We start from the raw sequence: 26,736 nt of genomic DNA, 5'->3' as shown, positions 1-26,736 counted from the left end.
AGCACTTGGGGGAGATCGGTCTTGTCCCATTGCCATCTTTGACGAGTCTAGTCGGAAAATGACCAAAGGAGGCTAACGAACCACGTATGGACCCAGCCTCAGTGAGCTTAGCCTCCCTGCACCACTGTGAGTGACGGAAATCTTTGAGGGTTTCGAAGCTTTTTGTCACTGTTAATGGAGTTTCCGGAGGCCAATATCATCATATGAGGTATAAAACATCATCCTCTTTTCGTGCTCTAGCTATTAGTATAGGTATTTGGGATTGATTTTATTGTTTGAGACATTGATTTGGACACCCATTTTTAGTCGACCGGTTTGGGTGAGTTTTTAGGCCATTCCGGCCACTTTTTGGTTGTTGTATGAGAAGCAAAATTGCTTCCCTTGTTGTGCTCGTTCTATTAGTATAGGTTTGTGGAATCGTAATTGACCATTCTAGAAGCGGAAGCAAATTTTTAAAACTTATTGAGCTAATGTCTATCTAATTTTAGCCAAACATCTTAGAGGCCTAATCTCTTATATGCACAAAACAAAAAGGGAGGAAATGATGAAGCTTTCTTACTGTTGAAGCTTTCTTAGATGGTCTCCAATTTTTTACCTTTGGAAAGGCCTTCTTCCATATCTTGTAGAGATTCTTCATAAGGTACCAAAGTAGCTACCCTCTAGTTCACCACACCAAATGTTTAGAGGATGAAAAAGGAAACAATCAAGAGGACTTAGGTGCTAGACTTCCTCTTGTTGACCGATTTTAGCAAAGGTGGAAGAGATGATTTCTCCTTCTTCTCAACACCACAACCCAATTTCATAGAAGGCTCAAACCCTTAAGAGAAATGGTCCAAAATGTGGCTTATAAAGCCAACACATGGGAATTTCGGCCATGGTGTCTCTTGGGGTCCTTTTGGGGTCATTTAACTTGTGTTGTCGTACAACACATGTTCCTAGGCCCAATGGGTCTTTGGGCTATTTTGTCATTTGGCCCAAAATGCCTTTAAGGCACAAATTGAGTCCAACCATCAAACTAACTTCAAAATTAACATTTTAATTATGATTTGTGACTTAACCATTAAGTCATATCCTTGGTTTGAATAGTTTGACTTGGTCAACTATTTTGGTCAAATGTATTGACTTTGACGTTAACCATTGACTTTCAACGTCTTATCTTCTTCATTTGTTTCTCAAGTTTCTTTTTCTTCTTCACTAATTCCTCTAACTACATTTTTCAATGTGCAAATCCGTAGGTTCCTTTTAGCGAGGCAGTGGGTTGCCTTAACTTCTCTGAGTTGATTGTGAATTAAATCCCACCATTTAATTCTTCCGATTAATGAATGCCAATTATAATTGAACCTTACAGGACTTCCACAAGTTATGGTTGACGCCTAGAAGCATATCATGACTACCCAAACTATATAGAAAAGGTGAAGAACCTATTCACGTTGGAATTACTGTGCAATGAAGTCCTTCTCTATTACAGTGCTCCTAATTCATATTAATAGGGTATGGATACTTTTGTCAAAACCATAATATGAATTTTTCACTTATATGATTACATTGGTTATGTTTAGAAACTTCTTTTCTAAGCATATCTTTGGAGCATTCTCTCTCCTAACTCAGAGCAGAGATCCCTTATTGTACATTAACTTGCCTCCATGAACTTGTCGAGAATCCTAATAATCACCTTGGAGTCATTTTTCTTTCAATGACTATATGGTGATATCAAAGACAAACGACTCGTCCACAAGACAACTATGATGTCTCAGGTATGAGGACTAGTTTGCACTATTGCAACTTATGAGTTCTAGTTTGATATGTGAGTAAGACTTCCATGCTAGAACTCATGGTTGTTTGATTGCGTTCAGTGTACTTGTCCCTATAAGCACATTCACACTTATCTTAGTATCTCTACACGCAATGACTTGAGACTAGTCATTCTCCCAATAGAGCGGATATAGTGTGTTCCAATCTTTGAGGATGATCAACGCCCAATTGATAATCCTACGACCGTGAACATTTAGGAAATGATGTGGAAGTATGAGATGTCTCCTTATATCCAATCTCATTGTATAGCTCTCATAATATTTCATATTCCAAGGACTTATTGTTTTACTGTTATGATAATAGACCAAATATCATGGTTGAAAACAACAATCTTGCCCATTAGTGACGGTGAAATATTCACAAAGCCACATCACATGTTTGGCTTTAGGGCATAATTCTAACAAAGAATTCCCTTGGACTCAGGGAGTAGGATTCATGACTATCCATTCCATCGAGTTCCCAAGGTTGCTTTCGTGTTCATGACAATGGGACCTGTGAATTGATATTCATATTAAAGCACGCCAATTGTCAATTATTTATTTGGGTAGTTGTTAATTGATTTAGAAAAGTGGAAAGTTTGCGGTTAATAAAGGTGAATCAGAAAAAATCTTATTGAAGTATTGTTTCTCTCTCATAATAATGTTATCAAATAAATAAAAAATAAAGAATTAACCATAGTTAAACCCATGGACATGTGTCAACTTTTAGGAGGGGTGGTGAGGGTATACCTAGGGTTAAGGTGGTGAGCAAAAATGCACCCAATAGAAGTCAAAGGCCATCAAGGCTTCTAGTGGTGCTAGGATTCCTTATTCCTTGCATGCCTTGGAGATGTCAGTTTAGGAAAGATTGTGTAACTTCCAATCGGAGATTTTAAATCGAATATTTATTGGTTCTCCTGGATATTCAAGGCAAAACTAAGTTACTTGCTTATACGAGGCCACACAAGATCTTGCCAATCCGATTGGAGAATCTACATACCCAAAATATAGCTACAGAATACGGCTAATATATATGCTAGGGTGTCATATTCCTTGTGGCTAAAAGGGAATTCGAGCAATATATATATATATGCTAATATGTATACTTTTATATATATATATATATATATTGATAGGACTCGACCCAAATTTCGCTTTGGAATCCGACCGGACCTTGTGCATGTCCGACACCTGGCAGATGTCAGGCACGAATGACCTAATTGCCCTTCCCTACAAAGTACGATAAAATAATAAGGTTGACTCCTACCGAAAAATCGGCAGAGTCTCCCTTGTAAACTGGATCAATACCAAAACATTTATACCTGCCAAACAAGTATATATACAACCAACTGCCAGCACACGTATATTTACATTCCAACAGTTACATTCTAATTCTAGGGCAAATTATCATAGCGACTACTAAGAATTTACAAAGGAGTCACTCCTTTTACAAAACAAGTCTACATCAAAAGGAAAGCTCGGAAGGTGGAAAACGGCCCGGTGGTGGATCTCTGTGCACGTCTACTACCTGGGGGCGCAAAACATTAAAAAGGGTGAGTGGACCCAAAAACAAAGTTTAGAAAATAGCATATGAACATACTAACCCCACTGTAAAAACAGTTATACAAACTAAATTATTCTCTTTATTTCTGAAATCAATGCACTTATATAATTATACATGTATATAAGCCAATCATACTCATGGTCAACATTAATTTCTTAAGGCATTGAAAACTGTTTAAAACTACCACCTAGGTGTACCCTTTATTTTCGTTAATTCCTTATATCCGTCAATTCCTTGCATCACCATGGGTGACACGTACTCGCAGGTCTCAGTGACACAAGGTCAGTCCGAGCCGCAACTAGCAGGATTCAGGGGACTGTAGTCAGCCTGATCCACATTACTCGCTCCACACAAGTTCGGGTACCATAGAACTCGTGGGGCAACTGTCAAGCATGCTGACTAAACCGAAGGCTACCAATAAAATTCGAAGGCAACATTTGATCTGAAGGCAACTTATTTACTGAAGGCAACATTTGTATATCTGGGTACAAGGTGGTTTAGGAACATATAAAGTTTCTGAAGAAAATCTGCTGAACAACTGAATTTCTGTAAACTCTAAAACTCTGCTGCCATTTATCTGATAATCTGATAATTAACTAGAATTTCTTTTCTTATATCCTTTAAAGGAGATTTCACTCGGCAGCATGCAAAACAAAATATTTAAAAGCATATAACAGCTTGTAAAACACTAATCTTTGAATAAAACTTATTCAAGATCAAATACTGTAACTAAACTGCTTAAATTCATTTATAAAAAAAAAAGAGTCCACTCACAGATGATTCGTGCTCACTGGACCTCTTGAAGGTCCCTCTTGCGGGTCAACTGGTGTCCGGGTGCCTGGATCGTCGGAAATGGTGGCCGAACGACAACGAACGCAGCCGGTGAAGTTTCTGTCAAAATCGGTGCGATTCCGAGCTTTTTCCGACGGAATCCAGCGGTTCTAGGGGATGAGATCGATTGGAAAGGGAAGAGGGGGTGGTGGCCATTCGTTTGGGTCTGATCTTGTGGCCGATGGCGGCCTATGGTGGTGACGGTGGCTTAAGAGCCAATCGGCTATAGAAAAACAGTCGGGGGAGGGGCTGCGCAACAGGAGAGAGAGAGAGAGAGAGAGAGAGAGAGAGAGAGAGAGAGAGAGGTTTTTAAATCTGATTTTTTTTCAAATTACCTTTTTGCCCCTCAGAGTATTTTAACCATATTTTCTTCGTCAAAGCTCCGATTCGAGCCCACTTCGTGTCTATAAACTCGTTTCGTCGTGCTCTATGCAACGGTGTGTGTGAAATTATCAAATTCTTTCTCGATCAAAAAATTAACTTTTCTTTAATAAATTATTTCAAGGGCAAAATTGTCTTTTCCTCTTAATAAATTACTAATTAAATATTAATTTAAGTTTGGGTTATTACATATATATATATATAGAAGAGGAATTCGCTGGTCAAAGCCAACGTTGGAAATAGCATGAGGGAAGAGTGATTCTGCCAAATTATTGGAAAAAACAAAAAAACAAAAAAACAAAACAAAAAAACAAAAAACAAAAAAGAAGGGAACAATCGAAGAAATAAGAAATAGCATGATTTAAATCAAATATTAATCAAGTCAATCAATCGAAGATAATTGGGTTAAATTGCCAAATTATCGGAACTGATTTTAAATGAAATCAAAATCCCACAAAGTAAGATCCTAAAGAAGGAAAGCTATTTTGGTCAAGCATCCTACAAGAGCCTATAAATAGGAAGCATCAAGACGAAGGAAAGGAGCTTAGACAGACCAAGCACTCAGAAGAAACAGAAAACTCTATGCATTCTTCACCTCATTTTGGAAGAGCCACCAAGCACAACAAATACGTGTCAGTTCCTCTACCCTAGAAAAATCCAATCACCAAACAAGCCTTGTGCTACCCGTTTGATCAAGATCAAGCCTCTACAAACCTTGTATCAAACACAATTTTTCTTTAAACACTTTGAAGATCGAATAAGAGGATTTAATATAGAGATTGTAACCCTAAATTTCATTAATACAAATATTATTTTGTACACGTGTTCTTGTCTCATTTGTCGCAGGAAATTCGTGTTTACAACATTCATTAATATTAATAAACTTATCCTCTCAGTTAGGAGTATGTAGACATGTTTTTCCCTAAGATTGAACAATCATCACCAAGTACGCATTATAGGTTCACGAGTCGAGCTTGAATGAGTTGTACATTATTTTGTAGGCTTTTTATCATAAAACGTTCTTGAGGTTTATGCAACTATCAAGTTGCGTCCTTATTTATTTTTTGCATCATTCGTGGTCCTCAAAGTTAACATACGTGCTCACAAATAGTACATGCCATCAGGTTCCATCCAAAAATTGCTTAAATTGATGATATGGCACACATGTGAGCCTCACATATCCAATGATATATATGACGACACATCATACATGTATTAAATAAAAATTACATTTTAAAAAGTATTTTGAAAAGTATTAACCATTAAAAAAAAACTTAAAAGAAAAGAAAAAAATTAAAAATTTATAGAAATTTATAACCATAACCATTTAGGCCACTACTACTATAAAAGAATCTCAAAACCATTTCATTTCTATAAACAAGCTCAAAAAAACACATACAAAATTGGACATCTGTAAATTTTTAGTTTAATTAATCAAATAAAATACCTTTATTACCCTTTTTAACATCAAATTGGAATTCTAATTCATGTATTCGTGTTGAAACCTGAAATTCATAGGAAAAAACCCAAGAGCGATTGTTTGAACTTGCCTTGGCTGAGAGAATTATGATAAGGGGAAAAGCTTGCAAGGAGAAGTAATCACCTGCGATGCACTCAGCTATCAAATCTACCCGTAACAGGACGAAATCAACTCACCCTACTATCAATCATTTGTTGAATTAACTACTCAGAATTAACTATTAGGACTGATATTATGGTGTTGTGTGATATAGGGGTCGTTTGGTATGGCGGACTGTCATGAACTGGACTAAATCCTGGGACTGTCTTAGATTAGCTCGGATTGGCTTAAGCTGGATTAAGTATTGGCCTGCGTTTGGTGTGGCGTCGGACTAAAAAGCTGGATTGTAAAAATAGTGAAAACCTATGTTTGGTGCTGTGTTGGACTAAAAAAATTATTTAAATATTTAAAATTAATTTGGGATTTTGACCTAAAACTAAATAAATACTGCAAATAAACTAACAAGAAATGTATAATTTATTAAATAATTTTTATGAAAAAATATTTTTTAAAGACAAACTATCTTTTTTCTTTTTTCTCATTTTTCTTTCTTTCTTTCTTTCTTTTCTCTCCTTCTCTTTTCTTCTTCCTACCCAGCCTTGTTTCTTTTTTCTTTTTTCTTTTTTCTCTCCCCCTCCCGATCTCACTCTCTGGTTCTCTTTCGTTTTCTCTCTATTCTTCCTCTTTTTTGTTGGGTACAGAGGGGGGTAAACCCTCCAAAACAGAAACAATCAAATAGGAACAAGGGAGGTCTGGCAGTAGCTTAAGCATCAACATCTAAAATGGCTCTAAGGAAGGCAGGAGTTTCTTCAAACATGGAGGCCATGATTAAACTCATGACTTTTGGCAGCCAAGTCTCTTATCCCCTTTTGAAGTCACAGATCTTCATCCTCTTCGAAGTCACAAATCTCCATTTGGTTTCACTGAGCCACGGTTGATGGTTGATAATTTTTTGGAAGGTTCAATTAGGTTGTGGTTCCACTAGATTTGATTTGGTGGTAGTTGATTCAAGTGGCTGGGTTTGAATTGGTGGTGTCGTGTGACTGGGTTTATGGTGGTGATAGTTCTAGGTGAAGAGGAAGAAGAAACTGATTCTTGAAGCTTGGATATGGATTTGGTATTGCGATTGGATTGGTCGGACTCGAGCGTCAAAATAGCACGCACGCTATTTTACGAACTGTATTTCAGCCTCTCTGTATAAGGAGAGTGAGTGAGGAGATTTTTTTACTGTTGGACTCCACAATCCCTTTTAACTTAGTCCCCCATTTTACCAAACATGAGCTTCAAGGCTTATTTAGCATAGTCCAGTCTAGTGGGGCATACCAAACATAGTGTATTATGGTGTACAAATGGTATTTTTGGTAATTAAATATGGTGTACTTAGTTAATTTTACGTTTTGATTAAAATATTACGGTATAGTTAGATCATGTGGTGTACTCAGTTAATTTTAGTGTTCGTTTAGCAACACTCTTCACAAAAATGGGGATCCCTAAAAGACCGTTCAAATAATTGAAATACAATGTGTTGTGGGTTCTACAAAGGTGTTCTTCAAATAAACTTATTTAAGAGATCTCTTAAAATATATTAATATTATAATATTCTCTTATTAGACATATAACTTTGTGAGACACATATTTATGTTGCCCATTGTGAATCTAGATCTTACATTAGTAAAAATTAACATGATTAGTGGTTCAAATTCATAGTTTGAAAACAAAAATATTTTATGTTGCCAGACATTCTAAACAAAAATAGTATTTCCCAGTATTTGTATTGTAATGTCCTCTTGCTAAATTGTGTATATAAACCACACATGCAGCAGTTGACCTAATTAATAGTCCACATTCACAATCATGACAAAAATATATCTTCCTATATTATATCATATGTACACACAATATTGTTTATTTGTTTTCCAGGTGATAGCTTATTTTTCTTTTTTTGCCCAAGAATGTAATGATATATATAGCTAACAACGTTTAATTATCACTTCAGGAGAAATATGTCTGATACAGGTGAGGTGAATGATTAAAAGAAGAAAATGACATAAGAGATTTTGTTCTATCCTCAACCAGTCCAGCTCTGATGAAGGAAGGTGGTAACTTGAAAAACAGAAGACAAACGATTTCACCATATATGCAAAGAGTATTATGTTCCTCCTTCCCATATTGTGTCTTCTATGGGCTTGCTAATGATTTGATTAAGTTGACCTACAAAAACAAAAACAAAACAAAACCAAAAAAAAACTTATTATGTAGGTCACCAAATAAATTATAACATTAATTTTGAATAATAAAACAAGACCCAGAAAAAATAATAATAAAACAAAAAGGATAGAAAATTAATTATGAAGAAATATTGCCATATAATTTATATTTTTAGCCCCCAATTTCTTATATATGATGCATTAGTAAACCCTAATTTGCCATGGATGTCAATGGTAAACAAAAATAACTTTTGAGTGTCACGATTAAAATTCAAGTCCTGTTCAGAGATGTGAATAGTTATCTGGAATATAACAAACAAAGCCAAGCAAAGCAAAAATGTTTTGATCTGCATATATCATCAGCTTCCTCATTCCTAATCTAAAGTATTATTAATTGTACTATATATATTATAAATAAGAATTGAAAATTACCTGAAAGATAATACTGCTGATTAATGTTGTTGATTGAACGCTGCTGGTGCTGGTTTAGTGGAAGAACAACAGAATCAACCAGTTTTGCTTGCTTTATGATATTCTCTGGACTTTGTAACTCACAATTTGAAGGATAACCATATGAGGCTGAATCTATTATCACATTCTCGTTCTCATGAAGATAACCACCCAAATTAATGTTGTGATTACTGATTCCATTAGCTCCTCCACAATTCCAACCAACAAAATCCGACAAAGATTTACTAAAACACATTCCCTTTTGCACTTGTGAAGGATGAACCATTTGAATTTCATGGTTTTTATATCGCTTTAGCTCATCAAAAACCATCCTGTACTCCCCGTAAGGACCCAGCACGGGATCTTTTTGCCTACAAAGAGCTTCCCAGACCAACGAATCAACCACCTTTCTCCGATTCGCTTCATTGGCATTCTTCACCATCTTCGTTACGTTGCTTACCCCGAAAACTTTATGCACAGCGAGGAATTCCCGGGTTCTATCAGCAGGAAAGTAAGGCGCCAATACGCACCCATCGTGACACTTTTTCCTTTGATGCTTGCATGCTGCACATGCTGGTTGTGTTCCTGGTGTGCCATTATTCTTCCTCTGCATCCTAATATATATATATAAAGTACTTATATTAATTAAAACAAATCAAGATAATACGTACCACACCAAGAACAATTTGTTTAATTATACGAATGTGAATGAAAAAACAAAACAAAACACAACGAAAAGTCATTCAAGTAACATAAACAAAGATTGGAACAAGAAGCTTTATAAACCTTGTGCTATATATATATATATATATATAATTGATGTTGAAATGAAAAGACAATGTTGGTATAAGTAAGAAGAAGAAATACAAGTGGGTAGAATGGAAGAAAGTTTAATTCTATCTAAAAAGCAGCATGTAAAGATGGCACGCCTATGGTATAAAAAGAATGAGTTGTGTATGAATAGGGTTTTAGGTTGTTCATGGGAAGAAAAAGAGTTCTATGGAAAGAATAAAATAATTGGGCAACAGTCTTCTATGGGAGGTAGACGTGTAAGGGTTGAGGAAATAATTTACAAAAGAATTTTCATGATACACAAACAGTAATCTAGTCACAATTGGCGCAATTCCGATATTTCAGTTATATTATAACACTTATATATATATATATATATATAGCCATTGCCATATTTATCACTAAAATAAATAAATTTCCAATATATGTAGTACGGTCCTCAGGTGAGCCGTTCTGCTATGCAATAAGGGGGTTTCAAAAATGCGAAAAATATTCTCCAAATATCGATGTTGTGATAAAATATAGAAATTTTGAATAGAAAAGTAGTTACAAACTCAAAAGAGTTCTTTGTCTCAATCGCATAAAGATGGGCTCACACAAAAAACTAACATAAGTCAACGGGGTCTAGTACAATGAAAAATAACCTTGATTTGCAAATTATGGAGGTCTTAGATTTCAACTTTCATAGCGTCTTAGTTATGTGTGTGAGAAGCCCCCACCCCCTCCCCTATAGTTTAGACTATCGCTTGTACTAAAAAAAAAACAAATAGAAAAAACCCCATGAACAAAAGATTTAAAACCCACCACACCACATAAAAGCTTTTTTTTTTCTCCCATATTTCGGAAGCATATATTCTAGTCCAAATTCCAGGTTCATGATATTACATCTACATCTGCTGATGGAGGCTGATCGAGGAATTAAACATCAAACATATATGCAAGTCAGCAATATGAAAATAATGTGATAAAATAAAAGTACATGTTATTTTAACATTAATAAAAAAAACAACTGTCTAAATAATGAAAAAATTTCCAATATTAATGCATCAACAATATAATTTTACTCTCACAAATATGCGAACAACTAGTCTTTGGCTTACTCGTAGTTGTATTTGGCTTACATGCCCAATAGACTATTATTCTACTAATTATTTGGACTTTTTTTTTTTTATCTAATTTATTTTAGTCCAACTGTGATACAAAACAAAACCCACATCTTATTTATTCGCATTAGAACTAGACTTTCATAACATTAATAACTATAGTGCATATGGTTAATTAGTTTGCAAATCTAGCTTTGTAGTCGGTCCACAGTTGATCAACTGTCTTCCCAAGCAGCTCCTGAAAGAAGTTGTCACTGTAGCCATCTCTCATCTTCTTGTTCAGTTCAGCCACAAACCCTTGTTGAAGATCATTGCAATAGTCCAGGAACCTTGCAGTCACTAAATAACCTTCATCCCACCTTTGACCTTCACCCGACTTTACCCATCCATTGGGCACATAATCCGCCTTCAACCTCACAAAGTGTGCAATCCCTTCTATCAATCCAACAGGAGCTTGACCCTGTCCATTCCACTGCCATGTATGTGTCATCTCATGGCAAAATACCCCAATGAAATCTGTTTTGATATCACCCTATATGCCGTGGACACAAGGTATCAAATATTATACGACAATAACAATATGAGGTTAAAAAATACAGAAATATTAATAGAGTTTTTTAGTTAAATACCCAATTCTACACATAGTCCTATTACAAAACCCTATACTATTTAATCTTTATAAACATACCCAAAATAAACCCAAAAATCAACAATTGTATATTTTTTTAATTTAATTAATAAGATGAAATACCTTTATTATCTTTTTTAGCATTAAATTAGTTTTGGATCTCGTTTGAATTAGAATGCAGAGAACATAAAAATTCCCTCTCCTCCTTCAAACCCTTATCTCTCCTCAGTTCTCTCCCTTCTTCCCTCTCTCTGCCTTCAAAGTAAACCAAACAGTCTCAGAGCCATGGACAAACACAAGACCAACGAAACTTTAAAACTATTTTATAACTATGGTAGAAAAATCCTCCCTCGTCACACCAAAGACAATCTCCGTTACGTTGATGACCTCACTCGTGTTCTCGCCGCCAATGCCTCCATTTCCTTTGCAAGTTTGTTCCATCTGCTTCAATTTGTTATTTTCCTTTTGATTTTTGCTTAATTTACTTGAATTTCGAATTGATTTCAATTTCATGTGGCTACTCTGTAGATTTGAGGTGTCAATTAACGGACGAAGGTGTTCAAAACGCCGATGTCAGTGGTGATTGCAAGAAGAACGAAGATGAAGACGATTTCTCTTTCGCCTGCACCAACCCCGACGGATCGCCGATATATTCCAAAATGGCCAGATCTGTCTAGTGTTCGCGATTTTCAACCGAGATCTCTTGTTCGCTGATGCCGAAGACGACGATTATTCCAGAGACAAAAGGGCTACCGCTTTGTCTTCCTTTCTGCGGCCGCCATTGAAGAAGCTCTTCTTTGAAGAGCGGGATACACCAACCTCAGGAAGATCGTTTTACAACTTAGGAGGTGGACTTGGGTCTTAATCCATGAGATCAACCAGCTTCTGATGTACATATTTTCACCATTTATTCTTATGATGATTTCTCATTTCAGTATTTTCTAGTGTTTATTGTATGAAAAATTGTGCTTTCTGTTTGTCTTTGGCTTGTGAAGGTTTTAAATTCAACGACTTAGTTTGTATGGCTTAGGTTAGAGATCTGAACATGTTAACTTTTATGTTGTATGGAAGGAAACTAATTTATTTGTTCTTTAGTCGTGATAGGCATATTTGCTTTGGTTGATGTTTAGTCCTTTCTTTCTTTAGGGACACCAAAAATACAAATTGGCCAATTTATTACAGAGAGGATGTATGCCTTTCCTCCATTCCTAGGACTGTTCCCAGTAATATTAACCAAATTCAGTTTCCCTACTATTGGCTCTATGATTGACCAAAGCCTATCTGTTAGGTATAGTATATGTTTTAATTCATTTAGTTTTGGTATTGTCAAATGATCCAAAGAACATAGATAGATATAATATTTTTTTAATTTCATAATAGTCCAACAATCTAAGTCTTCGAATACTCATAACCTTGCACTTACAACAAGAGTTAGACTTTCATCTCTGTATTTACAAATTTTACCTTGATTTCAGGTTGCTCAGACTTGTTGGCCAAGATTAGGTTTTACACAGAGAGGTAACAAAACGAAGCAAGCAGCATTTAAAATGTAAATGATTAATCATGTTTTGTATTCATTGCCTTGAAGCATGTGTTGCTTAGGACACATTGGTTAAGTCAGGAATAGACCACTATCTGACCCCTAAATCTTGCAATGCTTAGCCAACAAACTACGGCCCAACCAAGAGACCAAACTTTATACATCATTTCAAGCTGCTAGCTAAGAGTCTTTTAAAAGTTTAACCAAAAAATTGGGTGAGTTCATATGTTTTGCTAAACATTTATTTTGGGAAATTAGGTTGCTGATAAAATGTGTCAATATTCACAAATTCTTCATTTTTAGAGTTATAAAATGAGAAAGTTGGTTTATTTATTGTACTAGTTTTGTGCAATTGCTCTTGCTTCTGAGTTGTAACTGAAAGAGAGCTTGCTCTTTTTGCCTTGCAAGTTTGTAATGGAATTGCAGCTGAATTTAATGGTCAGGCTTTGATTTCATTTTGGTCTTCTGTTATTTTGGTGAAGAGAGAAATTATTATTTTGAACTCATTCTAAGTGTGTTGTGTGATTGAATTTATTCGTTTCTCTGTGCTTTGATGTGGCATTCGCAACAAGTCAATTTTGGCTTTTTGGGTGGTTGTGGGTCTAATATATGACTCTTGTAAATTGCAACAAGCTGGTAAGTTAATTTGTAGTATACAATTTGTTATCTGTAAGTGGTATGAACAGTCGTTAACTTCCAGTAAGTAGTATTAACAGTGTACTTCTAGGACATAGTATTAACAGATTTTTAGTAACAAAGCATGCTCTATATTTTGCTTTATATATAGCTATGCACTTGAAGTTTATGATATGCAAAATATGATTTTTACTAGGAAGATAGTTCTATGACATAGTACTAACAGTATACTTCTGTGACATAGTATTAACAGTGTACTTTTTTTTTTTTCTTGTAGAGGTATTTCTTTTTGCCTTTGCGATCGTATTTGGTGAAGCTGTGGACAATTGGAGGTGGCTGCAAAGTATATCGGATGTCTTGCTAGGCTTTTTTTAAGTTTTTTGTATGAACTGGTATTAACAATATTTTTCTATGAAATTGTATTAATAATGTTTTTTCTATGAAATTGTATTAACAATGTATTTCTACGATATGTTATTAACAATGTACTTTTATGACATAGTATTAATATTGTATTTTATGACATGGTATTAACAATGTACTTTTATGACATGGTATTAATAATGTACTTCTATGACATGGTTTGCGGAGGTTTGATGGAGAATGAAGGGTCATGGGGACAGGCCCTTGGTTTTGGTGAATTTTTTATTATTTTTTTTTTAAGTTTGGTTTCAAAAAATTCTAGGATGGGCTTGCTTTAAGTTAATCAATGGTAGAAATGTAATTTATAGGAACTTCAATACTAATTTCATATGTAGTAAATGGTTTTTGGGTATATTTCTAAAGTGGCTTGCTGGGTTTGTTTTGGGTTTTTTTGGAAATTTTGTGTTGGGCTTGTTTTAAGTTAATTAATGGTAGAAATGTAATTTATAGAAACTTCAATACTAACTTCATATGTAGCATGTTACTTGCACCATCGTATCCTTGTCCTCTAATATTTTGAATATTTAGTGAATTATGAGACAATATAGAGTAGATACCTTTTTTCAGAGTTAATGCCTCAGTGTCTGACACATGAACAAGCCCAAAAAAAGGCTCCTGAATAAGATCTTCTTTGTCAACAAATTGCAATACTATAGCCATTTGCTCTCTCTTGGATTCATCACGTGCTTCATCAACAATTATACAAAACTTTGATTCCCCAATTTCTTCACAGATTGCTTTTTTCACTTTAGTTGAAAAAACATGTAAAATTTCTTTTTGGATCTGTGGTGATGTGTAAGAGGCATTTTTGGTAACTTTATCTAAGATAACTCCAGCAACTTTTTCATTATATGCAACCAATATTTCTAACATTTGAAGAAAATTTCCACGATTGATTGAATTCTTTTTTTCATCATGGCCTCTAAAAGCACATCCTTGGAATGCAAGCCACCTGACTGCTTCATTTGTTGCTTAAGTCGTAGTCAATTGTCTGCAATTTGTTGGGAAGAATAATTCTCAAAGATTTTCTGTATATGCTGGGATTGATTTATCAAATCCAAACATGATCTTTTAGCAATCTTATAAGGAAGTTAGGATCTTTCCCCTCGTGATTTAGAAAAGGACAATTTTTTTCATCTCTAACTTTCTTCCAACTTTGAAATCCCTCAAGAGTGAAAGCATTTTTCCCAGAATGTCCAGATGGTTTGTTAAAAAGATAGCACGGTAGACAAAAAGCTGCATCTTTCACATGTGAATATTCTAACCACGAAGGAAATAGTTTGAACCATGAACTTTGAAAGCTACGCTGATGAGTTACTGATCCAGATTTTGGATAATTGGAAAGTATAGGTTGGTATGGACCGATGTTAATGTAAGCTCGATCGTCGAATTTCGTCACGTTGATTAACAAGATAATTTCATATTTGCAGACGTAACCCTGGGTCACGCTTTAAAGTACTAATACCAACTTCATTGTTAGTAGTCTCAATTCTTAGAGATCCAGAAAGATTTTCATATGCTACTGCCTCAATATTAGAATCAGGTACAGATGAGGTAACTTCAATATGTTTTCTTTTGAAAAATCCATCAATTTTAGGTTGTTTCTTCATCTACAAACCAATTACAAATTTTATTAAGGACATGCACTACTACATTTTACACTTTGCGCGACGAAGAGAATTTCGTCGCGCAAAATACATGTAGTCGCACAAATTTTAACGCGACAGAAACTTCGTCGCGCAAAGATCGTGAAGAAAGACTTTGCGCGACCAAGTTTTTTCATTGGTCGCGCAAAGTCACTTTGCGCGATGAAAAAATATTGGTCGCGCAAAGTAACTTTGCGCGACGAAAAAATATTGGTTGCGCAAAACTTTGCGCGACGAAACACATTGGTCGCGCAAAGGTTTGCGCGACGAAAAATATTTGTCGCGCAAAGTCTCAAAAAAATTTATAAAAAACAAAAAATTCCCGCGTCCCATTTTTGGTACCCGCCTACATTTTTAGAGTTTTGCGCGACAAATACTAACGTCGCGCAAATATTTGCGCGACGAAATATTTTTTGTGTTTTAAATTTTTTTAATTAAAATAAACTAATTTAATAGTTTGCGCTACAAAATATTTTGTCGCGCAAGGTTTTTGACTTTTTGTTTTATTATTTCTTTAATATTAATTTATTCAAATTTTTACTTTTTAAATTTAATTTAATTGTATATCACTTTAATTTAAATTGATATTAATTTTTTCAAATTTTTACTTTTTAAATTTAATTTAATTGTAAGATTTTTCTTAATTACTTTAATTTAAATTGATATATTCAAAATAAAATTACATATGAAAAATAGTGATCAAATTATCCAATAAATATATATATATATATAATATTCAAAATGTACACATAAATTAACAAAATACAATAATAAAATTCTAATACAAGCGTATTGTGGTGGTAGTGACGGATGATATGTTTTGATAACTTCCTAATCCTAAACTTTAGCCATCAAAGTCTCGATGATTACCTACAAAAAAATAAATATGGTCATATAACAACAACAACAACAAAAAAGAATGCATAATCTTCCCTAAAATTGTTATACCACAAATCCAACCCAAACTCCAATATCTCCCCTTTACTCAACCCCAAACCCCACACAAACTCAAAACTAACTCCAAAAACACATATTAATGAAAAAAATTTCAAATTTGGAGAGAATATACCTTTTGGCAAGATTGAGAGTGAGTGAGAATGAGAGGGAGAAGTGAGTGTGAGAGAATTAGATAAGATAGTGATAGAGAGATGAGAGAGTGAGAGATAGTGAAAAGATAGATGAGAGAGTGAGTGAGAGTGAGAGATAGTGAATAGAGATATGAGAGATTAAGTGAGAGGAGTGAGTGTGAGAGAAAGGGTGGAATTTGGAGAGAGGGAAAGAGAGAGGAGAGGTAAGAGTAGAATATAGGAAAATTGGTCGCGCAAAGTCTAAAAAAAATTCCCGCATCCCATTTTTGGTACCCGCCAAAATTTTTAAATTTTTGCGCGACGAAAAGTACATATTGGTCGCGCAAAGTCTAAAACAATTATATAAAAAAAGTCCCGCGTCCCATTTTTGGTACCCGCCCAAATTTTGGCGCGACGAAAAATATATATTGGTCGCGCAAAGTTTTGAGCGACAAAAAATATTGGTCACGCAAAGTCTAAAGTTTTTTTTTTATTTTAAAAACCCGCGTCCCATTTTTAGTACTCACCCAAATTTTTTGAGTTTTGCACGACGAATTGTTGGTTGCATAAACTTTTGAGAGACGAAAACGTAGCACAATATTTATAAAAATAATTGTTTTGAATAATAAAAAATAATAATAAATTATTTTATGATTTAAAATATAATAAAGGTGAAAGCTACTTAATAAATGTATATACTATTCAATTTCTTAAGTGTTATACATACAAAATAAATAAATTTAAAGCTACTTAATAAATATATATATATATATATATATATACACACACCATTCAACGATCCAACCGTAAGACTTGTTTGTATATACTTCAAGATCGTATACTCCAAAAATCGCAAAAAATAAATATTCAGAGATCTAGTAATGGGATAAAACTTTTCGATAGTTATAAATGAAAAATCACGATTTAACGGTTATTTTAACTCCGATTTTGATGATTTTTTACAGCTATAGTCCTTGACCCTATATGAATACAATGACTAAATTTGATCTTCAATTTAAAACATTTGCACTAGTGGATACCACAAAATCTTATGTTATATTTAACGAAAGTATAAATAAACTCTTAATTGTTAGTGAATATATTGTTTTGATGGCATATGCATTCTACGAAACTAGTTTCAACGATCCAATCGTCAAACTTGTTTTTTTATACTTCGAGATCATATACGCCAAAAATCGAAAAAAATAAACATTCATAGATCAAGTAACGGGACAAAACTTTTCGACGGTTATAAATAAAATATCATGATTTAACGGTTATTTTAACTCCGACTTTGATGATTTTTTACAGCTACACTCCTTGACCCTATATGAATACAATGACTGAATTTGATCTTCAATTTAAAATATTTACACTAGTGGATACCACAAAATCTTATATTATATTTAACGAAAATATAAATAAACTCTTAATTGTTAGTGAATATATTGTTTTGATGGCATACACTTTCTACGAAACTAGTTTCAACGATCCAACCGTCAAACTTGTTTGTTTATACTTCGAGATCATATACGCCAAAAATCGGAAAAAATAAACATTCATAGATCAAGTAACGGGACAAAACTTTTCGACGGTTATAAATGAAAAATCATGATTTAACGGTTATTTTAACTCCGATTTTGATGATTTTTTACAGCTACACTCCTTGACCCTATATGAATACAATGACTAAATTTGATCTTCAATTTAAAATATTTACACTAGTGGATACCACAAAATCTTATGTTATATTTAACGAAAGTATAAATAAACTCTTAATTGTTAGTGAATATATTGTTTTGATGGCATATGCATTCAAAAAAACTAGTTTCAACGATCCAACCGTCAAACTTGTTTGTTTATACTTCGAGATCATATACGCCAAAAATCGGAAAAAATAAACATTCAGAGATCAAGTAATGGGACAAAACTTTTCGACGGTTATAATAAAAAATTACGATTTAACGGTTATTTTAACTCCGATTTTGATGATTTTTTACAGCTACACTCCTTGACCCTATATGAATACAATGAACTAATTCGATCGTCAATTTAAAATATATATTTTCTAACAAAAACCCAATCCGAACAACAATAATATATTTTTCTAATAAAAATTCGATCTGATCTAAAATAATAAATTTAAAGCTACTTAAATAAATATATATACCGTTTAATTTCTTAAGTGTTATGCATACAAAATAAAAAATAAAAATAAATTGGTTTAAGTGACAAAATGTTTGGATTACGTCATGCAAAGATTTTAAAAAATAATTTTTTTATTTTATTTATTTTTATAAGGACTTTGCGCGACGAAGTTTACTTTTCGTCGCGCAAAGTCACTTTGAGCAACGAATTATTTTTCGTCGCGCAAAGTTGGTCGCGCAAGACTTTGAGCGACGATGTATTGTCGTCGCGCAAAAGTTTGTCGCGCGAAGTGACTTTGCGCGACGAATTATTTTTCGTCGCGCAAAATTTAGTCGCGCAAGACTTTGAGTGACGAAGTTTCAAGTTTCGTCGCGCAAAGTAACTTTGAGCGACGAATAGTTTTTCGTCGCGCAAAATTTGGTCGCGCAAGGGGTTTTTTTTACTAGTGATGATAAATTATACCAAACAAAAATATATATATATATATATATCATATTCTATGCATAGAACATATAAGATACGAAACATATAACTATAACAATGAAAACTTCAATTTTCACTCATATAAACATATACAAATATATTCTCATAAAAAGTAAATAAACAAAGGAAAAAATCTATGACTGTAAAGTTATCTAATCTTGAATTAAAAATTCTGAAGCAGGTGGTTGGAGAGCAAACAGCCAAATTCAATTATTTTCTTTTGTTGTGTGCGGCTGCTTCGAACTAAGTTCATGTTGCTTTATATAGGAACAAAAATTAAAATCCCAATCCTTTTTTATTTGGGTAAAAGTCTACTTCCTATTTAATAAAGGAAATTTTTTAAAACTTTTATTTGATTGGCTGCTTTAATTTTTTTATTAATATAGTAATGGACATTAGATTCAACTTTTTAAAAACCAAAGCTGGTATGTGAACAGAAACATTCACAACCTTCTGTAAAGTGGTTATTATTATATATACTTAATTTGGAAAGAGAAACACATCTTGAGGGGGCCACAAGCAAAATTGTTGTTATGTATACTTTCTAAAATCTGTAGGAATAGAGGACCAAAAATCAAATATTATCAAACTTTTTGGGGAGGGGGGGGGGGGGGGGGGGGGGGGTGTGGGGGGGTGTGTGTGGGTGGTGCAGAGCCAATCGCCGGTCCAGTTCAGGATTTAGATTTTGGGACCAACAGTTTGACCAGCTTCATTTATTATATATTTTGTTAAAACCTCATTAGTTGCATGTGGCATATGTCTATTGGCAATACTTAAAACTTATCATACTCCTTCCCCGCACCAGATGTTGGGTTTTTATCCGCCGCCACTCGCTCTCTCCCTCTCCCTCTCCCTCCTTATCTATCTGCTACACAATTGAGATGCTCTTGTTCAAGGCATTATGGTCACTTTGCGAACTAGAAAAAGAATTGAAAAGAGAGATATAATTTGGGAATTGCTCACTGAAAATTTATATAACAGATGAAGCGCTTGAAGAAAACTTGGCAAACAAATGAGAATGGACCGGTTAAATGAAGCTAAATGAAGCTGGTTAAACGTATGATGCAATAGAATTACCCCATTTTCGTGAGTTTCGGTAATTCGTATGATGCAAAAGAATTACCACTTCAAATGCCATGGATATTCTTTCTTTCTTTATGTTGCGGCCTTTCTGTATAATGTTTCGTAAATTTAAAATTGTTCATCTCTGAAACATATGAACAAGAGATCATTTTCATCTACCTGTGACCTAAAAAAACCAACCAAAGCAAAAACAACATGGTTTATTAATGCAAACGTCTGAAGCTACATTGCACTGGTAAAGGAGCACAATCACTCGTACCAGGATTTGTTCATACTATAATTGCACTTTCACAGAAGAGAATGTTCTGCTGTGCACTTGGTTTTTACAGCAAAGAATCCTCAAGGGAAAATGTCTAAAAATTTATCACTGGCCCGCCCTCGTTGCAGCTGCGAGAGGTTGAACAGCAGCTAAAGGATTCACCTGGTATGAAAATGCAAGCTGCCATAAGTCTACCCAGAGCATTCTTCATTGACAAAGCTCGTCTCTGAACAATTCTGGGACAAAGAAATACATTTTACAAAATTTCTGTGTTAATGTAAAATGCTCAGGGGAAAGAAAAAACACAAATTATCGCGCCTATTATTAAATGAAACATAATTTAACCAAAAAAGCTGTAAAGTCTATGAGTGCATTCTCCATTTAGGTAAACTGAAAAACAAAGATGAAGATGCAACATATATATCTAGTAAACAAGTGTCCTTAGGAGAAATCAAATTCAAAGAGGTCCTACGAATCAGATGTATTAACACATTTTCAGTATTATCCTATTGGTTTCAATAAGGCTGTTGATTAAGTTCATGCAACAGATCCATTTTACCAGAAGAGGCTATTGATTAATTTCATACAACAGGTCCATTTTACCAAAATAAGGCTATTGATTAATTTAATGCAAGCAAGTGTTTCACATCTCCAGGTGACAACTATTTTAAATGATGAATATGAGTTAATGGAGTAGAGATCACGTCCATGGACATTGAATGCATGCACGTTGACTATGAAGAGAGAATATCTCACCTCTTCAAGGTAGCTTGTTTTCTCTGGAAAACATAATATATGAGCAGAATCAAGAAGCCCAGGACAATCTTTCCTTTAGATATTACCACCCGAGCACTACCAAATTTCAGAGTGATGGTATGGAACCACCAGACACATGGTTCCAATCTTTTAGATAAATTAAAAACTGCTGGGTTCTTAGCAGTCTCTTCATTTGGAGGGTATTTGGTTTTTGGATATCTGTCCAGCACAGCTATCTCCTTCAAACATGTTGAATGAGCTTCATCCGCCAGCAAAGATGAGAAGGATCCTTGTGATGAGGTAGTGGCTTTAACAGAATGCAGTGAGTGTAATCTTCTCAGAAGTACCTAGGAAAAGACATGGAAGAAACTGAAGTGAAATGATTTCTTTTAACTTACGAATTCAATTAAATGAATATACCATTTTAAACTAAGTTAAAGTCAAACAACTCAGCATTATGTCAATAATTAGAAAAAGAAAGAAGTTAAAGGACAGTCTCATATCACATGGGAAGAAAATTTCTTCAATAAGTGAGTGAGCCATAATTATTGTAGTCAATAAGGAGTACTACTCACCATGCAAAAGGCACAAACATAGTAACTCCCATAAATAGGCTAATATAAAAAGTGAAAGGTCCAGCATTATTTGGACAGTTTCCAGTTCTCAAAAAAATTTCAAACCATATGATCTTTTTGCTTTGTAAAAAAATGTCACTCAATTACTGCATACGATTACCACCAGGAAATTTGTTAAGAGATTCAAATCGATGACAGCTTAGGTTTGGACCACTGAATGTATTGTGACATACAGCGGCGTCGCTACTTAACAATCAAACAAGAATAGGATATGTAACATGATTTCAACTTGTTATAAAAACACGCTCAATTTCAGGCATTAAGTTCAACCAGAAAATGTCTTGTGTACTTTCGTCTAAAGACCCTTTCAGCAGGCAGAAAAGGAGTTGCCCTTCTAACATTGTAGAGTTGTTATCTTCTGAATCACAGTCACATCAGATGTAGACAACAGAGTTTTGCTAGCATGAGACTGCTATTTGTAGCACCATACCATATAGTAAACCTCACTTACACGTCAGAAAGATAATCTAAACCCCATAGCATGTTTTTTCCATCCAATTTCACAAAGAAAGGTCTTTAGAAAAAACAAAACAAAAAACAAAAAAAGTTGAAATTTGTATGGACATAGAGTGAACTTAACCAATATTACCACTTCAATCTGTTCTCATGGGACAGAATCAAACATACAGCATAGATTACTTACCTGTCTTCTGTCCTCGGGTAATTTAGCATTCTCGACCCAAGAGGATGCAAGGTCAACATCATTCAAATTGGTTCCCAGAAGTTTCAAAACTTAGACCTCAACAACTTCTAGATACTTATCAACTCCCAAAAGAAAAGGCCCATCACATTTTTCTGCATCATCTGCATTTTCTCCTGTACCAACAAGAACATATTGTTCATTGACAAAACTCCACCTGCTAAGGAACTCTTCCAGAAATTCTTGAATACCATGAGAATGCCCTTCTGATATATAAAAGCATGCCCTGAAAACCAAATTCAGACAGAAATTTTGAAAACCACAATTTCCACCGATGCTTTTACCATATTCTTTTGTGCATGAAAGCAATACAACAATAATGTGAATAAGGGATTTTTTTTTTTGTGTGTGCCCCTCAAACTTAAAGCTGATTTTAGCAGATATCTACAAATTTGGTGATCTTTTAGGCTGCATGAAAACAAGAAGACTTTTCAACCAATTAACTTTCGCACTTTTATGTGTTCTTTTATAGGATGAGTGCATAAGCCAACCAACGGAACTCTTCAATCTACTAGATTTTTTTAACTTCGATATTCAATAGAAAACAATGGAAACCTCATTCAGTAAAAGAATGGAGAACTTTTCAGATTAGTTTCTTAAAGTTTTGTTGGCCTCCTTTTCAATTAAAAATATGTCATGTTAGGACTTCAAGGACTTTAAGAACCAATAAACACTTTTGGACAGTCTAAACATTTCCCTAAACATGGGCAGTCTAAGTCCAGCGAAGATTATTTTAACTCAGGTAGAATTTGACAATTGACATGAATAGTTGAGAGTTTTGAATCAAACAATATGAAATGGACAAACCTTCCAAATAGGCATATTAAATACTTATCAAGCAAAGAATCCGAACAAGGATAACTTGAGCCGGAGATAAGAGTACCCAGTGAGAAGAAGTTGAACAGGGATAGTAGGAACAGATGCAAATAATAGTTTGAGCTCGTTCAGAATTTCTGATGTCCTGCATTAACGCAAATAAAGTCACATCCATGATAAATAAAATGACAGAATCTAGAGTTGGGTAAAACAGCTGGATGAATGTATGTATTCCAAAGAACACATTACATTTGAACCACACATGAAGCCTACTAAATCATTAACTTTCATGGAAATTTATAAAAATCTCAGGCACAGTAATTTACATAAATCCCACAAAAATTGAAGCTGCAATTTCAAGAATATATAAACATACCTTCCAAGTTGTTTTAAGGATTGGACAAGCACCATACCAGCAGATTCCAACATGTCATACAATTCAAAAGGGTCTCCGGCTTCAAGGTCTTCACTATGCTTAGAAAGCCACTTCAATATGGAGGAGGCTGATGAGGCTGCCTCCTCATACAATGAGCAAACAAGGTAGCTGGATATAATCACAAGATACTAAACAAATTGGAGACAGAAAGGTAGATGATACAGTTGCATGAAATGGGTAATGAAATTAAAGCATAATTGACCTCTCAGAACGCTCAATTTCTTCTTCCCAGATTGCAGCAGGGCCGGAGCCTTTGGAACTCATCATTTTCATTTCACATTCTTGCTAAAGCCAACGGTCTACAAATCGGAATCGGTGTTGTAACTACAAAGCCCTTTCATGCCAAGGGTATTTTCGGCATTTTGATCAATGTTGTTTAAATAAACTCTAAATAAAACCCGTTCATTTTCTCTCTCTCCTTTCCTCTCGTAGGCCCCGACCCTCTCTCTCTCTCTCTCTCTCTCTCTACAGCCACGACGTTTCCACTTCCCGGCTAGAAATTGCCGCCGTCCGGCCACATTTCAGACAGTTTTTGCCGGGAATTCTTCTCCTCCTCCTCCTCCTCCTAACCACCCCATCTCCAGCCCATACAACCGCCGGAAAATTTTCATAAAGGCTAGAATAAGCGGATCGAATGGCTCTGTGGAGAGCTCGAGCGGTTTCTTCGACCTTGTTCAATAGGCTCCTCGGCGGCCACTTCAGCGCCATCATTAGCACCACCACTGCCTGTCGCACTCTCTCCACAGGTATTTCGTCATATTTCCTCATTACATCTTCCTTAACCAGAAAAACAACTCCTTGTGCTCTTTTTGTTTGTCGTACAGTTGGAAAAATCATATGCAGCTCAATTTAAATTAGCTGATTGGAGCTGTTAAAATTCGTCAGTATATAATGTTGCTTTTGCTTTGAACACGAGGACAAGATTTAAGCCAAAATGCCGTTTGATTGCTCTGAAATGTAAAAATGAGGATTTTAATTTTCACTATTTCTTTTTTGGGGAAATACGAAGGGGCAAAAACTCTAATCCTTTTATCCATTACTGATGTATTAAGCTTACCCAAAAAATGGTTTTTATGCCTGAATGAATATGCGAGCACCCAATTTGAAAGTGTTGCTGTTGCTTGCTTTTCTACAAAGTGGATATGTCTGCTGACTTGAGTTAATTTGACCAAGAGGAGATTATAAATGAATTCTTGAACTAAGCTGTATTTTCATGACCTTGTTGCTGCCAAAATGAATCTTACTGATATTGTTACACTTTCCACAGATGTAGGTGGGGCAAGTAATCAGTTGTTTCACTATGATGTCAATTCACAATTTGGAAGGTGCATGCCGCTTGCCGATATGCACATTCAAGCCAAAATACACAGCATTGAGATGCACCCAGGTCAAGGTGGCAAGTTAGTTCGAGCACCAGGCACTTATGCAAAGATTTTGAAAGAACCCACTTCAAGGTGTCTAGTGAGACTGCCTTCGGGTGTTGAAAAGTGGATTGATTCTAAGTGCCGAGCCACGATTGGTACGGTCCCCAGTGAAGGAAATAAGCCGAAGAAGCTCTACAAGGCTGGGCAAAACCGGTGGTTAGGCCGCAGACCGACAGTTCGAGGAGTGGCAATGAATCCAGTAGATCATCCTCATGGTGGAGGCGAGGGTAAGAGCAAGAGTAGTGGTTCTCATGGAAAGGGTTCTCGAACACCTTGGGGCAAGCCTACAAAGGGTGGATATAAGACTGGTCCCAACAAGCGTAGAAAATAGTGTTCTATCATTCTCTTTGCTTTGACACTGCTGTGGAGTTTAGCTTTTTGATGATTTCTGATAGCAATAAAAGTCGCACTTAGATGTTACTCGTCATAAAATATTCGAGGTTCGTATAAATTTTTCCCATGTCAAGTTTCCGAAAGTGTTTTTTGTTGGATGAAGCTGTGTAAGTTGCTTATTAGTTGTTTCAACTGTGACCATCTTTTCATACGTGCATTTATTACCTTAAGTATTTAGTATCAAGTATGTTTAGTGTTGATTAACTGAATCAATTTGAGCTTGCATTTGCTACAATTTACCAAGGTACTGAGTTGATCATGGACATGACATTCGTAGTTCTTTCCCTTGTGTCTGTCTTTGCAAAATCTTATTCTGTATAATATAGGAAATTGATGATAAACTTGGATGTTGATGTTCAACCTGCTATTTTGTTTTATTTTTATGTTTTGAACTTCCTAAGATGCATAAATCTTGTCGTCAGAGATATCACAGATGTTTAGTTTTTAATGTAGGCTAATGACGACTTGCTTTGTGTAGTATTAGGCACGAACGCATCAAGATATGTGATGTGTTTGGAAATCATTGGCCTTTTTTGAATATTTTGAGGGGTTGTAGTGAGGGACTCTTGTAATGAGAAACACTTTAACTTGAGCAATTAGCATGAAAATACACCTTATTTGATCACTCATGGTGAAAATTCACCTCATTTAATCACGCATGGTGAAAGTTTACTTGTGTCCCTATAGTAATGTTTCCTAAGTCGTCAAAATGCAGTGTGTGCGCGCGCACATGTCCCTGCCTACCCACACTGAGTAGATTATATACAGAGTTGTTAGAGGAGGAGCTCTCCTGCAGCAAGAGTTTACTCCCCCTTTTTGCTAATGCTCACCCATGAAGAGACTTGAAATTATGCTTCATAACAGCAAATTTGATATCATCTTTGTCTAATCAAATAAGGTTTAATTCACTTGATCTTCCTTATTTTTATAGATAAATTGACGTTTGAATGGTGGTTGTTTGAAATATAAAAATGGGATTTGAGAACAGAGCAGCTAATCAACAATCAAATTCATCTTAATAATAAC

General features: G+C 34.9%; 3 protein-coding genes and 1 pseudogene across 3 annotated transcripts; 1 reads left to right on the top strand and 3 right to left on the bottom strand.

The window, feature by feature from the left end:
• LOC18780146 (LOB domain-containing protein 2) lies at positions 8,028-9,355 on the bottom strand. Its single transcript, XM_020559916.1, has 2 exons — positions 8,725-9,355; positions 8,028-8,296 (listed from the first exon to the last, which is right to left on the bottom strand). The coding sequence occupies exons 1-2, from the start codon at positions 9,353-9,355 to the stop codon at positions 8,235-8,237; spliced, it is 693 nt and encodes a 230-aa protein (XP_020415505.1). The 3' UTR covers positions 8,028-8,234.
• Positions 10,813-11,127, bottom strand: LOC18778999. The gene has a single exon (XM_007213988.2). The coding sequence runs from the start codon at positions 11,125-11,127 to the stop codon at positions 10,813-10,815; it is 315 nt and encodes a 104-aa protein (XP_007214050.2).
• Positions 20,477-24,232, bottom strand: LOC18781207 (annotated as a pseudogene).
• LOC18781499 (60S ribosomal protein L2, mitochondrial) lies at positions 24,319-25,945 on the top strand. The gene is made up of 2 exons (XM_007212095.2): positions 24,319-24,639; positions 25,161-25,945. The coding sequence occupies exons 1-2, from the start codon at positions 24,528-24,530 to the stop codon at positions 25,646-25,648; spliced, it is 600 nt and encodes a 199-aa protein (XP_007212157.2). The 5' UTR covers positions 24,319-24,527; the 3' UTR covers positions 25,649-25,945.

The sequence above is a fragment of the Prunus persica genome, chromosome G3 (genome assembly GCF_000346465.2).
Source record: "Prunus persica cultivar Lovell chromosome G3, Prunus_persica_NCBIv2, whole genome shotgun sequence".
NCBI classification, from domain to species: Eukaryota; Viridiplantae; Streptophyta; class Magnoliopsida; order Rosales; family Rosaceae; genus Prunus; species Prunus persica.
The sequence above is the reverse complement of the archived record's forward strand: the minus strand, read 5'-3'. Positions and strand labels throughout refer to the sequence as shown.

Coding starts and splice junctions, on each gene's coding strand:
- LOC18780146 (XM_020559916.1), bottom strand. CDS start 9,355: ATGCAGAGGAAGAATAATGGCACACCAGGAACACAACCAGCATGTGCA. Junction 8,297..8,724: donor TCAGCAGTATTATCTTTCAG/GTAATTTTCAAT, acceptor TTGTTTTTGTAG/GTCAACTTAATCAAATCATT.
- LOC18778999 (XM_007213988.2), bottom strand. CDS start 11,127: ATGACACATACATGGCAGTGGAATGGACAGGGTCAAGCTCCTGTTGGA.
- LOC18781499 (XM_007212095.2), top strand. CDS start 24,528: ATGGCTCTGTGGAGAGCTCGAGCGGTTTCTTCGACCTTGTTCAATAGG. Junction 24,640..25,160: donor CTGTCGCACTCTCTCCACAG/GTATTTCGTCAT, acceptor CACTTTCCACAG/ATGTAGGTGGGGCAAGTAAT.